The 15,605-nt window shown below is 56.2% G+C and overlaps 3 protein-coding genes across 10 annotated transcripts in view; 2 read left to right on the forward strand and 1 right to left on the reverse strand.

Moving 5' to 3' along the window:
- LOC117870509 overlaps nucleotides 1–9,954 on the reverse strand; it is a 47,761-nt gene extending 37,807 nt beyond the window's left edge. Inside the window, exon 1 of the transcript XR_004643997.1 lies at nucleotides 9,826–9,954. The gene's annotated coding sequence lies outside the window, so the exon portion shown is untranslated. The remainder of the gene's footprint in view (nucleotides 1–9,825) is intronic.
- The window catches only part of LOC117870507 (immunoglobulin superfamily member 1-like), a 307,321-nt gene that overhangs the window by 219,143 nt on the left and 72,573 nt on the right, over nucleotides 1–15,605 (forward strand). The window lies entirely within an intron of this gene.
- LOC117870510 (cell wall adhesin EAP1-like) lies at nucleotides 7,720–14,851 on the forward strand. 3 transcript variants are annotated; one of them, XM_034757704.1, is made up of 8 exons: nucleotides 7,720–7,810; nucleotides 8,109–8,144; nucleotides 8,790–8,903; nucleotides 10,496–10,558; nucleotides 11,431–11,544; nucleotides 12,214–12,279; nucleotides 12,927–13,070; nucleotides 14,412–14,851. In XM_034757704.1, the coding sequence occupies exons 1-8, from the start codon at nucleotides 7,780–7,782 to the stop codon at nucleotides 14,462–14,464; spliced, it is 621 nt and encodes a 206-aa protein (XP_034613595.1). In that variant the 5' UTR covers nucleotides 7,720–7,779; the 3' UTR covers nucleotides 14,465–14,851. The 3 variants fall into 3 exon arrangements, with proteins under 3 accessions (XP_034613595.1, XP_034613596.1, XP_034613597.1); XM_034757705.1 differs by having other exon boundaries at nucleotides 12,936–13,070; XM_034757706.1 differs by lacking the exon at nucleotides 8,109–8,144 and having other exon boundaries at nucleotides 7,722–7,810.

Consider the following 15,605-nt stretch of genomic DNA (forward strand, 5'->3'; position numbering starts at 1 on the left):
AGCAAGAGGCTCTTCCGATCTCAGAGCCTCTTGCTTAGGGGTTAGATTGGTCGGGGGTTCTGGGGGGGCTGTCGGGAGAAGGGGGTGTAGAGAGCGGTAGGGGCAGGCAAGGGACAGGGAACGGGGGGGTTAGATTGGTCGGGGGTTCTGGGGGGGCTGTCGGGAGAAGGGCGTGTAGAGAGCGGTTGGGGCCGTCAGGGGACAGGGAGCAGGGAGGCTTAGATAGGGGGTGGGGTCCTGGGGGCAGTTAGGGTGGGGGGTCTCAGGAGGGGGCAGTCAGGGGACAGGTAGGGGGTAGGAGGATTCTGAGGGGGGGGGGGGCTGGGGCAGGGCTAGGGTGGCACCCCGTGTCCTCTTTTTTGATTGTTGAAATATGGTAACCCTAGATATAGCACCAAATCAGACCCACCTCTCTGGTCAGAGCCCAGCTAGCAGGTGAGGGGCCTGGCTCAGCGTCCCCACTTGCAGCTCCCCGCCCAGCCAGTCTCTGTAGGGATCTCTGTGCTTTTGGGACGCTCAGAGTCAGGCTCTCCCCTGAGCCCTGGAGCCCACTGGGGGGGGGGGTTCCCCAGCCAAGGGGGAGCAGCAGCTGCTGGAGGTTCAGGGCTGAGGGAGGGGGGATCCCTGCCCCCAGGGGGAGCTGCACAGCAGGGGGCCTGTAGTAAGAGGAGGCCCTGAAACATAAACCCTTATCAGAGGCCCAGTATGAGGCCTGAGGCCTGAACTAAAGTAATGGTCAAGACTTCGCTAACATAAAGCAAAGCTAAGCTGTGAGCCAGAGGCAGGCCCGGCTCACAGAAGCTGGCAAGGAAAGGGCTGATGCTGCAAGAAGAGACATACCTAAAAGGTACTGGACACCCGATATCAGAACATTCGCACACTTGTACACTCCACACACAACAAGGAACAGGCCGACCCATCCCAATGACAGGGCCAAAAGGGTAATATGATGGGTAGAGTTGTTTTGTTCAAACCAACATGTACAAGGGGAGAGGCGGCACCTTGCTACGCAGAGGGGTTGCGCCTCAATACGTCAGGAGTGATGTGTAACTTGTTTGTACCTGTGTATAAAAATGCATCCCAGGGGCAGTGTCTTTGTCCAGCCTAGGTGGCAGTGGAAAGTCCCGCCACTGACTGAGTGGAGTCCATTGCCAGGGGGCACATATTCGTAGTACGTCCTCTAGAGTAAAGTCTAGAGGGAACTATCACTGTGCTTCATTTGACAATAAACCTGGCCGACGTGCCTTCGTACCTTACTAGAGTCTGTGGTCTTTGGGGGTTCTCTTGGGATCTGCTGTGTCAGCGATCTGCGGAGAGCTGGGGCAGCACACAGGGGGAACACACGCACACAGCCGATTGATATCAACATTGAACAGAGCAGAGCACCACACCGGGAGCATCTGACAACAGGGCCTTTTCAGGGGGATGCTCCCCAGGCTGACCCCACTCTGGGTACGCACAGAGGAGTCGGGGTCGAGGGGCTCCGGAGTTGGCATCGTCCCCAGCGCTGGCTCGGATACATCAGCTGATCGGTACTTACGGGTCACGTAGATCTCTACTTTGGGTCGTGGTTCTGTTTCGACCAGCAGTGGTGAGATCTCACCCCTAGGGCAGCGGGTGGGGAGAGATTGGAGCTCCCCCGGGGCGGGGGGGAGAGTTCGGTGGGGAGCAGTCCCAGGCTGGGGCAGTCAGGGGAGCAGAGCGCACCCCTCCTGGCTGGAGGGGGCGGGTTGCTCTGGGTAGCCCAGTTCCGGGGGGCTGGGATACAGGAGCTCGGTGCAAACTGTGGGATCCCATCAGGGGAAGCTGTGAGACCCCAGGCACTTGGCCAGGGTTGGTGTCTCCCCCTCTGTCTGCTTCTGAGTGCAGAGATGTACCCCAAACCCGCCATCTCCCTGAGCCCCGGCAGGGTGACCGCCCTGGGGCAGGATGTCACCGTTCGGTGTTGGGCTGGTCTCTGGGACGCCAGGTTCTCTCTGTTTAAGGTCGAGGATTGGACACCGCTGAGATGGGTGGGGCTGGGGGGAATTTCTCATCCACAGCGTGAGTCAGGGAGATGGAGGGAGCTACACCTGCTATTATCACTATGCAAGATCCCTTCGCCTAGTCGAAGCCCAGTGACCCCGAGGAGCTGGTGGTAGCGGGTGAGGGGCCCGGCTCGGTGTCCAGAGCCCCACGCTCAGTCGGACCTCGGGGGGACTCTGTGCTAATGGGGGGACGCTCAGAGCCAGGCTCTGCCCTGAGCCCAGCAGAGGGGACGCCAAGCCGGGGAGTTGGGACGGAGTCACTGGGAGTCTCCAGCCAGGGAGGAGCAGCAGACGCTGGAGGTTCAGGTCTGAGGGAGGGGGGACCCCGGCCCTAGGGGAAGCAGCAGAGCAGGGGCATTTCCCAGGCGGATGTTCCCCCAGGCTGTCCCTGTTCAGGGGACTCACAGAGGAGTCGGGGCCGAGGGGCTGCCCAGCCGGCACCAGCCCAGCCACATAAATCCCCCCCACACACACCAGGGAAGGACCCTGATGATCGATGCTGAGTGGGGGGGAAGGGGGGATCGTTGATGGACGCTGCTTCTATACCTGCAGGGGGAACCGACCCGATCCAGCCTGGAGCGGTGCCGGCTCCCACCTGCCCGGGAAGCCCGGGGCCAGGTACTCGGGCTGGGGGAAATCTACTGAGTCACAGATTATGGGGCAGCTTTCCCCAGTGGTTGCCCAGGGAGCGGGATGGAGGCTGTTCTCAGGGGCAGTGACTCTCCTCCAAACTCACCGATGGATTTAGGAGGGGAGAGAAGCCTCCTGCTTCGGACACGAACCCACCTCTAATGGGGTGGCCGGAGGCTTCCACTGGGGGCAGCTGGGCCCATCAGTCCCCATGTGGGGACTGGGACCGGGCCGCCCCGCGAAGCAGCCATAGGCAGCCAGCATGGGAGGTGGGATGCTGGGCTAGATTGGCCTGTGGCCTCAGTCAGTGTGGCCAGGCCTGGCTGGTGCCATGGTACTGTGAGGGGGAGCGGTGGAGGAGGGTAAATGATTACTCAGGCAGCACCCCCTAGTGCCACGCTGGGGCATTGGGGCCAGGCCTGACGGCCAGGGGAGAGTGCCCCCTACTGAGACCCCTACAGCCCAGCGCCCCCTAGCACCTAAATCCCCCAAATCTTGCTTGCTCTGACCCCACTTGAATGACCCCTCCTGCCCACCCTTCATCATCATCATCATGTTCCTATTTCGCCTCTGATGTTTGGGGCAGTGACGAAGCTCCTCCACTCCTGTCTGTTTCTGACAAGTCTTTCAATGGTTCCCCAGCCGTGCCCAGGTTATTCAGCTCGACTTCCTCAGCTCTTCGCCATGTTGTTTTCGGGAGGCCTCGTTTTCGCTTGACTTCAGGTGTCCATCTGATTGCTACTCTGGTGATGGAATCAGTTTCCATCTGAAGCACACGACCGATCCATCTCCAACACCTCCTGGTAATCACCCTGCTCAGATCCTCTTGGCTGCACTGTGTCAATAGATCTTAGTTTGAGATTGTTTGGGGCCAAAAGATACAGAGGAGTTTTCTGAGGCAGGTTGTATGGAATGAAGCCAGTTTGGACGTGTCAGACTTTCTCATTCCCCAGCATTCTGCACTATAAAGTAACGTTGAAAGTATACGGCTCTGATAAATCTTGAGTTTGGTGTGGGTGTTGTATTTTGATGGTTTCCAGACTGTATTTAAGCTCCTGAAGGTGTTCCTGGCTTTACTGATTCTGTCCCAGATGTCCTGGCTTGTTCCACCGTCCTGGCTGATGGTGCTGCCCAAGTATGTGAATGTTTCTACACTGGTGAGAACATAATCCTCTATCCGTACTGGTGATGGTCAGGCTATATTAAATGTCATGATATCTGTCTTATTGCGGTTGATTTTCAATTCAATTTGCTGGCTGAATCCGTTGAGTTGAGTTGTTTTTTCTTGTATGTGGTGTTGAGTATGTGATAGGAGAACGACATCATCTGCGAAGTCCAGGTCTTCAAGGGATGAGAAGAGTGTCCATTTCATGCCTCTTGGCATGTCTTGTGTTGTACGCCGCATTACCCAGTCGACGGCAATGCTGAAGAGGATTGCAGACATGACACATCCCTGACGTACTTCTGCTTTGACTTCAAAACTGAGCTCACTGTGATCAACACTGCATGTGAAGTTGAAATAGAAGCTTTTGATGACGTTGATGATACGGAAAGGAATTCCACATGCCTGCAGAATGCGCCATAGGCTGGTCCTGTGAATGCTATCAACAGCCTTCTCACAGTCTATGAAACGTATGTCGAGTTGCTGTTGCTATTCTAAGCACTGTTCTACTATGTTTTGTAGAGTGAAGATCTGGTCTGTGCATCCACACGCCCTTTCCGAAAACCAGCTTGCTCTTTTCTGAGAACGCTATCAACTGCCTCTGATGTACGCTGGACTAGGATCTTACACAACACTTTGCTCGGCACAGATAAAAGTGTGATACCACACCAGTTATTACAGTCACTGAGAGTTCCTTTCTTTGGTATCTTCACTAACTATAACCCCATTGGTCCACGCATCTGGCACTTTTCCCCTTTCCCAGACTGATGTAAACAGAGGGGCCAGGATAGAAGCTCCTAATTTAGGATTTACCTTGAACAATTCTGCATTCAAGTTATCCTTGCCAGGAGCTTTCCCATTTTTAAAGGATTTGATGGCTTGAACGATCTCTTCCTTAGTTGGGGAGTCTGTGTTCATATCAAGCTCTTCTTCTGCCTCCTGGATGTTTGCTCCCTCTTCAGGTGGCTCCCTGTTCAGCAATTCTTTGAAATGCTCTGCCCAGCGCATTTCTTGTTCCTTTTTTGCTTGTTAGTAGGTGTCCTTGTTTGCTCCGGATGAGAGTGTTGGTTGGTGTTTGCCGTTTAGAACTGATAAACGGCGTCATTTTGTAGACGGTTCCTTGTTCACCACGAGCAGCTGCATCCTCTGCTTGTGTTGTCAGATTATCTGCTCACCCTTATCGCCGGTAAAAAATGGGAGCACTATGCCCCCCCGAGCCTCCTGTTCCAGTGCTCTCGGACAGAGGGATAGATTAGATTAGATAGAGGGGGTGGATGCGCAAACAGGGCTGTCGTGTTTTTCTGCTCTGGGGGGAAGAAAGGGGCTGGGGTCCCCCTAGCTGTCCACCTAGTTGGATGGAGACCTCCCTGCCACACCCCCTGGAACAGCTGCTGACACCCCCATCCTCACAACGGGGGAAACCAGGCATCCCCCAACCAGGCAGCTTCCATTGTCCACCACTGTCCTGTCCCCCTCAGCCCCCACCCCCCAATGTTCCCCCACATTCTCCCACCCCTGTATTCCCCTGCCCCCTACTGCCCCTCCTAGCCCAGGTAGGCACCATATCCTTGAGGGCAGCCTGGTGCCACGCCCACTGTGGACACTGGGAGATGGTGGCCATCTTAACTGATAGTGGGGGATGGGCATTTGAGGGAAAACAGGGCAGGGGATGGGGGAGTGAGGAGGGAGGGGCCATGGAGGGGGCAGGGTGTGAGGGGGGCAGGCTCGGGGGGATTCGAAGGGGGATAGGCCAGGGGGCAGGATGGGAGACTGGGGGGGCAGGCTGGGGTGGGGGGTGTTAGTTGTGGGTGACAGGCTGGGGAGTGACTCTGCTAGGCAGCGATTCTGCTGCTCGTCCCCCTCCTGCTCCACAGGGCTGAGAGCAGCTATGAGGGGAGGCTCCTGGGCAGTTGGGGGTGTCACGGACTCACAGATCGTGCCCACTCTTGGCCCCGAGCAGTCCGTGGGGGGGGTGCCCCTTTCAGTGCAACAGCCCTTCTCGGGGGTCCACTCTATCTTGGGGTCAGGCCCCTCCACCTCCTGGAGCCGCACCGCTCTGAGCCTTAGCACGTCTGTCTCTGCCATGGGCCCCCTCAGGGAGTCCCCTCGCTCTGGACCCCCCGGGCCTCCACCCCTGAAGGGGTTGATGCAACCCTGTTCTCTAGACCGGAGTGACTCTCAGCCAGCGTAAAACAGGAGGGTTTATTGAGAGTTGAACACAGCACAGGAAACTCTCAGGGCCTCAGGCCTGGCCTCCCTCAGCCCAGCACATCCCAGTCTCTCTGCATCCAGGTGGACTCTGCCTGCTCCCCCTCTCCAGCCTCGAGCCCCCCTGCTTCCCAGCTGGGCATCCGAGATCCCCGGCCCCAAGCCTGCCTCTGTCCATTGTCTTCTCTCCTGGTAAACAGGGTTGTAAACTGGGGCCTCCTCTCCTGCTTCTGTCCTCTGGCTGGAACCGGCTGGTTAGGTCACTGGGTCCTCACTCTGCAGCCCATTGTCCTCCCACTGGCCAGAACCGGCTGCAACTCCTGAGCTGGGTCTCTGGGTCGGGGTCTTAGGTCACCGGACACTGGGGTATCCGTCCTCCAGGCAATTGGCTGGGGTCCCAAGTTCCCTCTCCGGTCCTCTGTACCAACAAACTCCCTCTCCCCTCACCTCGTTACACCAGTAACCCCCAGGGAAACTGAGTCCCACCCCCTCTGCATGCAAACCATTGAAACCCCACAGAAAACAAGAAAATCCCCCACTTCGTCAAATGGGGGCAGCTGGTGAGCAGGGGGGTGGGGGATTTAAGAAGCCTATTGGGACCATCTGGCCGGGCTCCTGAACCATCTTCTAATGCTGCCTCCACGTCGTGGTGCCCCCGGCGTTCCCCAGCGCTGTGTGAGAACGGACAGGCGACAGCGCGACCATCACACCCGGGTTCTGGCTCCCAGCCCCCTGCTCTAACCCCTGGACCCCACTCCCCTCCCAGAACCGGGAATAGAGCCCCCTGACCCCCAGCTTTCTCCTGCCCTCTAGCCAATGGCGTATAAACAAAGCCTGTGTCACCTCCCTCTCTAGGGGCCTGGCCACATAACCACTGACAGTGTCTCCTCCAGCTTGGGGGCAGGGTCTCTGCGGGGGCATTAGAAGGTCCCTGGGTCTCTCCAGGCTGGTGACCCGTTGGGGGCCCGGGATGGAATTTCTCTTTCTCTGATTTTCTTTTGAACCTGGTTGATTTAATTCAGATGCTGAGAAAAGTCCCTTAGAACCAGGCGTTACAGTGTAAACCCGTCATCACCGCTCAGCTATGCCGCAGCAAACCCAGGTGTTCCCCTTCGCACCCGCTCCTCACACGGTGCCACGGCTCATGTCACAGGTGGGCAGGTTGGCAGGCTGAGAGGGAAGGCTGCAGAGTCAAACCCTCCAGCACCAGGAAATACCCCAGTAACCGTTTCTGAACAACCTTAACTCTGCCCCTTCATGCAGCTCCATTACGACGCCAGCTTTTAATTGCATGATCATGTATTAACTTTACTGAAATGGGTCACCAGCCGGGCTTGAATCCAGAATGAAAAGGAGATGGAATTTTCATGGAAATCATGGTCAGTGGAAGGTCGAAGACCAGACCCGGTGGTTGCCTGGCTCTCAGTCTGATGCATCTTCCTCAAGGCTGCAGGGTACATTGAGGTGACCTGTACCCCCTCTGCAAAGCACACGGACAAGCTGGGAGCTGCATGATGCTTGGCCAGGCTGACAGTCCCTGGGTTTCTTGGATTTTGCAAAGCCCTCTGCTTACTCTGATCACAGTAGATTTCGCCTGAAGTCTAGAGACAATGTGTGATGGAGGCAGGAAGAGATGAGACTTTATCAACTTCCTGCAGCTGGAGCCACCAGCTGAGTTCCTCATTTGGGGCTCGGTGGAGCTGGGCACCGGGGTGTTGGAGGAAGCACTGAGGGCCCCTCGCTGCTCCCATCATGACAGCTGCTCTCATGATCCTCTTCCTTGGTGAGTATTGGAGACAGACAGGGCTTGTGTCCATGGGGGGCGGGGGGGCAGGATCTGAGACCAGGGCGTGTGTCCATGGGGTGGAGAATTGAGACTAGAGTGTCTGTCCATGATTGGGGTCTGAGACCAGGGTGTTCATACATGGGGCTGGAGAATGTGAGACCAGGGAGCATGTCTATGGGGTAGGGGGCAGGGAATCTGAGACTAGGCCATGTGCCCATGGGGGGTGAATCTGAGACCAGAGTGTAGCATCCAGTCACCCTGGGATCTGCTCCCTAACAAGCCGTCTCCTCTCCAGGCTGCTGGCTGGCCGGGCAGAGCAGGGTGTCGGGAGGTGAGTATCTGTGGGGCAGGGGAAACTTTAGTGTTCAGGATGGGGTGGAGTAGGGGGAGAGGAAAAGAGGAGCTGAGTCCTGAACCCTTACCCCCAAAATCAGTTCAATCTCCTTGTCTTGATCCCAGGGGGCTGAGATCAGAACCCAGCCCTGCCCCCTGTGTCATTGGGGGTGACTCCTGATTGATCCGGGGGTGTGGAAGGGTGACCAGACCTCCTGTTTTTAAAGGGACAGTCCTGTGTTTAACCCTCCTGTAAGTGTCCCGACTTTCCTCTTAAAAAGAGGCAAATTGTCCCATCTTTTCTGTCCTCTCCCCATCAGTACTGGCTGGATCCCTGCTCGCCAGCCGCCTGCCCACCAAGGGTGAGTGGTGGGGTCCGGTGGCCGACGAAGGGGCTGGGTATGCAAGGCTGGTGGCGGGGCGAAGATGCAGCGTGTGGGACCAGCTGCTCCCCTGCTAGTTCTGGGATCCCGGGGGCGCTGAGCCGGCCCGAATCCCTGGGTCCCATCCTCTCCCCAGGGGAAGAGCCACCATTGCCGACTGGGAGATGGGGGGTCCCTGTATAACTAACCACAGACACCAGGGCTCCAGCTTTCACACCCCTGCGCCCCACTCCTGACAGACGCTGGTTCTATTCCCGCAGAGGGAACCAACCTGACTCAGCCGGGAACGGCGCCGGCTCCCACCCGCCCAGGCAGCACGGGGCCAGGTACCGAGTCTGGGGGCAGGAAATCGTCATCAACCCTCACAAAAACAGGTTTGTGCAGCCGAAGGAGCCGTCCCTTGGGGGAGCCATGAAGGGCTGGCTGGGTGGGATGGGGGCAGATTCCCACAGCAAATGCCCCATATCCCCCCCCCCCCCGCCAGCCTCATTTCATATGTGGGTGGAGGTGTCACTAGACAGATGCCAGTTGGCTTGGCGGGGGCAGGGCCTGGGAGAGCTTCCCCCCAATGTACAGCCCCAGCCCGGGGGCCCCACAGACCGGGGTTTTGTGCTGCTCACCGGCACCACAAACCCACCCCTTTGGGGCACAGCTCGGTGTGTATCCCCCTGGGAGAATAGGGCTGGGGACAGAGAGACGGGGATAATGATCCTGTGTATCCCATCTGTCTGCCTGAGTCTGCAGACAGCCCGGGGAAACGGCTCAGAAGCAGGGCTCCCCCTTTGCAGGGGTGCTGCCCAGCGGTGTGTCAACCCTGGAACCTACCAATCCAGATAGACACCGTGTTAACTCTTTAACCTACCAATTCCATGTGACACCGATAACTCTGGATCCTAATGATGGCCATTGCTACACCACCCGGGGTCTGACAACAGTACTCACTGTCCCAGGATTTCACCACCCCAGGAATTTCTCTCCATTGACCACCACTTTCCATGTCCACTGGGGGTCTGAGGGGCCTGATCCCAGGAGAGTACAAGCAGACATATATGCTGGGGGCAGTAGTGGGAGCCAGTCTGCCACCCCGCCCATCTGGCTAAACAGCTCTATGGCCTTGGGACCCAGAAAGGGGGCTAGATGCCGGAGACTTTCCACACGGCCAGCCTGGTTCCAATTGCCAGCCTTCCCAGAGGCTGCGAGACAGGCATCTGTATCTCCCCCGTCCTTAACCTGGGGCAGCAATTTAGTGTCGAGGTTCTCTGTGGAATTGGCACCCCAGGGTCCATCCCCACTCACCCCTGGACGGGTCCCTCTGCCTCTCAGCTCCGCCATCGCCAGTTCATCTCCTGCTGTTCTGCCTCCTGCCTTCCCTGTCTCTCCTGGTCCTCTGACTCCTTCAATCTCCGCTCCAATTCCATCCATCTCAGATCCACCCACCGGAGACCCCCTGCTGATCAGGGACATGGGTCTTGGGGATGCCCAGTTGCTCCCAGCCTCTCTCACTGACTCAGCTGGGTCAGGAACCGGCTCTTTAGAGTGATCGTCCTCTTCCAACTGAGCAATCAGCTGTGCCTTGGTGAGCTTTCCAACGCACAGCCGTCTCTCTGCACAGCTCTAAAATGTCCTTCTTCAGGAGATGGTTATAGGCCACAGAGCCGTCCCTAGGCCATCTCCACGCTGTTCCCAAGTGGTCACAGACTCAGGCCTGTGCTCTCTCAGCTCCTCACGGTCCCTGGGAGGAATCCCTTCAGTGCGTCAGCCCTTCAAGGGGGTCCACTCTTTCTCAGGGGTTAAGCCAGAGAGCCCTGAGCCTTGGGCCCTGGGCCCAGCAGAGGGGACGCCTAGATGGGGAGCGAGGACGGAGTCACTCAGGGGGTTCCCCAGCCTGGGGGCAGCAGCGGCCGATGGCTGGGTGCTTGGTTCCCTCCCTCCTCCGTCCCAGCCAATGCTTGTTTTCATCCCACAGAGGGAACTGACCCATCTGGGATCCAGCAGCCGGATTCCCCCATGACGAAACCAAAGGGAGAAGGTGAGTGGGAGAAAAGGAACAATTCATCCCCTAGGGAACAGGGCTCCCCGCTCAGGTGCCCACAGGGCCATTCGGGCTGTTTGGAGGGGGATGGTCCCTGCAGACAGAACTGATGGGCTGAATTCTTCTATAGAGAGGGTGATGGATAGATCCATGGGGATGGCCGGCCATGGGTCAGTGGGGATATGGGTCCTTGGGAACGTAGGGCAGTGGACAGATGGGAGCACGTCTGTGAGGATGGATAGAAAGATGAACTAGGACCTTGTCTACATGAAAACTGGACCCGAAATGACGAATCCTGTGTGGTTCCCAACCCCCACTGGTGATCTCAGAGCGAGTCTGGGCTCTCAGAATTTGCCCCCCCTGGTTTGATACAGCCCCATTTGGCAGACAAGCTCCCTTGTAGTTCTACAGACACAGGGACGTTCCTCCTCCAAAATAGGAACAACCGCACCCAGACCTGTTCCGCAGTGATTCCAGGTGTGAATGGCACCTGGCTGGGGCAGGGACCGTCTCTGTGTCGTGTGTCTGTACAGCTCCGAGCACACGGGGGAGCTGGCCCATGACAGGGGCTCCTGGTAATTAATATGAATCAGTAATGATTTTGGTTCCGGTTTCCGTGGAGCCAGGCAGGGGCTGTATCTGCGCTCAGGGTCTCGCTGGGTCGATCCTCCCATTCTGGGATCCCGGGGGCGCTGAGCCAGCCCGAATCCCTGGGTCCCGTCTCCTCCCCAGGGACGCCGGCTCAGCCCGGGGAAGAGCCGCCATTGCCAGTTGGGGGGAGGAGACGTTCCCTGTATAACTAACCACAGACCCCAGGGCTCCAGCTTTCTCCCCCGCCCGCCCAACAGACTCTGGTTCTATTCCTGCAGGGGCAACTAACTTGACTCAGCCAGGAATGACGCCGTCTCCCACCCAACCAGGCAGCGCGGGGCCAGGTACCGAGTCTGGGGGCAGGAAATCGCCATCAACCCCCCCAGAAACAAGTATGTGCAGTCCAAGTAGCTGCCCCTGGGGGGAGCCACAAAGGGCTGTCTGTTGTGGGACAGGGGCAGATCCCCACAGCGAATGCCCCCCAGACTCATTCCATATGCGTGGGGGGGTCACTGGACAGATGCCAGATTGGCTTGGTGGGGACAGGGCCTGGGAGAGCTTCCCCCCAACGCACAGCCCCACCCCGGGGGTCCCACAGACCGGGGCGATGGAGGGAGCTACAGCTGCCAATATAGCACCAAGTGGTTCCCGCCCGTCTGGTCGGAGCCAACCCCCTATCCCAGCACTGAGCCCCCGCCTGCACTCCGAACCCCTCGGCCCCACCCCCGCCACACATCACCTCTCTATGAACATAACAAAATTCATTCCCTACATGGATGTAAAAAATGAGAGGGAACACGGCCCTGCCCCCAGGGGGAGCTGCAGAGCAGGGGGGCTTTTGCCAGGGGAGGCTCCCCCGGGCTGCCACGGCTCTGGGGCTGCACAGAAGAGTTGGGGCCCAGGGACTGCCAAGTCAGCACCGCCCCCAGCCATGAAAATCCCCCTCCCCTCACACCCAGAATGACCTTGAGGATTGATGCTGAGTCGTGGGGGTGGGAATTGCTGAGTCGCTGTTTCAGCCCCTCCCCTCACCCTAACAGATGTTGGTTCTATTCCCGCAGCGGGAACCGACCCAGTCCAGCCTGGAGCGGTGCCGGCTCCCACCTGCCCGGACAGCGTGAACCCAGGTACTGGGGCTGGGGGGAATCTATTGAGTCACAGATTATGGGGCAGCTTCCCCCCAGTGGTTGCCCAGCAGGAGGGATGGAGGTTGTTCTCAGGGGCAGTGACCCCCCCCCCCCCCCGATGGATCTGGGAGGGGAGCAAAGTCTTCTGCTCAGACACGAACCTGCCGCTAACGGGGCAGCCGGAGGCTTCCTCTGAGGGAGCTGGGACCATCAGTGGCCCTGGTGGGGGGCTGTTCTGGAGCTCCCCATGAAGCAGTCAGGAGCAGCCAGCATGGGAGGTGGGATGCCGGGCTAGATGTGCCCATTGGCCTCAGCTGCTGTGGCCAGGCCAGGCTGGTGCCATGGTACTGTGAGGGGCAGTGGCGGGTGGGGGAGGGTAAATGATTACTCAGACAGCACCCCCTAGTGCTACGCTGGGGCGCTGGGGCCAGGCCTGCCTGCCAGGGGAGAGCGCCCCCTACTGAGACCCCTGCAGCCCAGCGCCCCCTAGCACCTAAATCCTCCAAGTCTTGCTTGCTCTGACCTTATAGAATTTTCTGCTGCCTGTGCTCTGTGGTGTCCCAGCCCCTTGGGCGCCACCTGGGGTGGGAGGGGCTGGGGGGGGACAGACCAGCTGCTCCCGGCACTCACAGCTGCTGCTGTTATTGGTGGATCAGAATCACCGATGATGGCAACGATGTCGACATCTCTGGATCCGACCAGCCCCATCGTCTTCGGGATGAGCACAGCAGCCACTGTCCTCCTCCTCCTCCTCCTCGTGGCCTTCGTCTGCTTCAGAAAAACCCGAGCCAGTAAGTGCCCCCCCAGCGAGGGTTAAACCTGCCACTAAGCAGGGTGGGATGGGATCACAGCTTGGATTGGGGACTGTACCAGGAAAGCCAAGGAGCAGGAGGGCTTAGCAGAGGGCGCTATTGCTTGTGGAATCCCTGTACACACAGCTGTCCCACCCCAGAGGTGGCCGCATCTCAGAACTGAGGGAGGGGCCCCTGTATAACCAGCCGCCGGCACCGTGCCTAGCAGGCAGGACCGATCAGAGTGGGACCCAGGAGGCCATTTGGCCTGGGCCTCAAGCTCAAATGGGGCCTCAAATTTAGACACTTGTTAATTTTTTTGCATTTGATAAATTTCGCAACTTGTCTTTATGCGCATCCCTATCGGACCAAAATGTGACCCACACTCTCAACTTAGAGCTGCAGATTTAAGCAAACACGAGATGTGATTTGGTAAAAGACATAATTTTTTTGTTAACTGATATAGATTTTGTCATATTAAAGAATTAAAAATGTTTATAAATATTAATAAAAATAGAACAGTTCTGATGGCACAAGATTAGACCGTGATCAACTCTCAGATCAGCTGATTATATAAACTAACCACTACTAGTGGCTGGTGCTGGATCAAGTGTGTGTTGAAAGGTAGAGAATTGTTACATTTTAGTGTCTTTATAGTTTTACGTCTAGTTGACTAAGGAATTATTTATGTGTGAGAATTCCGCATTATTAGCTTAATATGGTAGCTAAAAGAGGTGACTGGTTGGTTGGTTGGTTGAGGCCTAGCTTAGTAGCTTGGCCATCATCATAGGCTTTTGTAGTCTATAGGCCCAGATTCAAGGTGAAAATTTGTGAGGACAATCTTGTAAAGTGAGTTTCATGAGGACACACGTTTGAAATTTTTGGACATTAGATGGTCTGCACAGATTGATGGTGTTCAACCACTTGCGCAGCATTTGAATTCAATGAGAAAGGCTTTCAATGAGCTTGAATCTCTTAATCTCACTGCACAAACTCAAACTGAACTTCAGGCTACTTACAATGATCCACCAAACTAATCTGGTAATTGAAGCACGCAATGCTACACTTGATGTTGAGAGGGATGACATTGAAAGTCTTATCAATGACATTCAACAGATTCGTGAACAATCCGGACTGAGTCCAAATTAGTAGCACAGAATATTAGCATTTCATCGGCGTTCTCCACCAATCGCAACTTGCCGCATATGGCCATGAATGGGATGCCGAGCAGCATTCTAGGGTCAATGTCTTCCTTGTCATCATTGACTCTATTCAATCAGGTCTTACACGTTGATTGAGTCACTGTGACTAATTTGTACCTTTGTTGGGATTCTTTGGCAGATCAACAGAGTAATGAAGATCTACTTTCTGCAGACCAGTTTCAGCAACAGTAAACCAAAGAAATCTCAAAAGATCTCAGTGATGCGGTCATCTTCCTCAAACGAATATATTCCGCCAACTTTAAATTGGATTGCAAGCCAAAGGAATTGCTTCAAGAAATAGTCAAACTTGGACTCTCCAGGGTGTTTCCTAATATCACAATTGCATTGTGTATATTGTCAGTTTGCCTGCATCAGTGGCTCCAGGTGAACGCACCTTCAACGTGTTGAAGCAGGTAAAGAACTATCACCGTTCAACTATGGGACAAGAGCGTTTGAATGGGCTCGCCATGCTTAATATCAACTGCGACATTGCACGAAAGAAAGATTTTTTCCTCAATAATTAGTGCATTTGCACAGAAAAAGGCTAGAAAAGCATTTGTTAAATAAAAAAATAATCAAATTCGGTCTTACCCTTTGTTTGGTGCCTTATTTTGTTTTCATGTGTTGTCATTTTTTATTTTTATTATGGCTAGGGCCCTCAAAAGCCGCAAGTGGCCCAGGCCTCTCTGGACCACTGAGAGGGCCTGCCTGCGCCACGGGACGCCCTCGGGGAGAGCTCCGGGCCCTACAAGGCAGCTGGGGCAGTCGGGACGCGGGGCACCTAGAGGAGAGGTTCAGGCCCTACAAAGCAGATGGAGCCATCGGCAAATGGGGTGTCTTAGGGGCCATGGCTTGTGGGCAGCACCCCCTGTGCCCAGAGCCTCAGGACATGCTCTGATACAGCCATGCCAGAGACGTGGGATCATCCCGCCAGCCTGAGCCGCCTGGGGGTCGTTCGCACTGTGGTGGCCGTTGAGCCTACGAAGCGGCCCGGCTGCGAGCTCACATGTAAAACCCACGGGCAAATTCCCCAGCTGTGCCAAGGCCCCAAGAACCAGAGGAAATTGGGGACGATGCTGAACGTTAAAAGAACAGGAGTACTTGTGGCACCATAGAGACTAACAAATTTATTAGAGCATAAGCTTTTGTGGACTACAGCCCACTTCTTCGGATGCATACAGAGTGGAATAAATATTGAGGAGATATATATACACACGTACAGAGAGCATAAACAGGTGGGAGTTGTCTTACCAACTCTGAGAGGCCAATTAAGTAAGAGAAAAAAAACTTTTGAAGTGATAATCAAGCTAGCCCAGTACAGACAGTTTGATAA

Source organism: Trachemys scripta, unplaced genomic scaffold, assembly GCF_013100865.1.
Source record: "Trachemys scripta elegans isolate TJP31775 unplaced genomic scaffold, CAS_Tse_1.0 scaffold_30, whole genome shotgun sequence".
Lineage (NCBI taxonomy): Eukaryota > Metazoa > Chordata > Testudines > Emydidae > Trachemys > Trachemys scripta.

What these genes read in the sequence shown, in the direction of transcription:
- LOC117870510 (XM_034757704.1), top strand. Translation starts at nt 7,780, where the DNA reads ATGACAGCTGCTCTCATGATCCTCTTCCTTG. An exon ending in GCAGAGCAGGGTGTCGGGAG is followed by an intron (nt 8,145 to 8,789) that starts GTGAGTATCTGT and finishes CTATTCCCGCAG; the next exon opens with AGGGAACCAACCTGACTCAG. An exon ending in ATCAACCCTCACAAAAACAG is followed by an intron (nt 8,904 to 10,495) that starts GTTTGTGCAGCC and finishes TTCATCCCACAG; the next exon opens with AGGGAACTGACCCATCTGGG.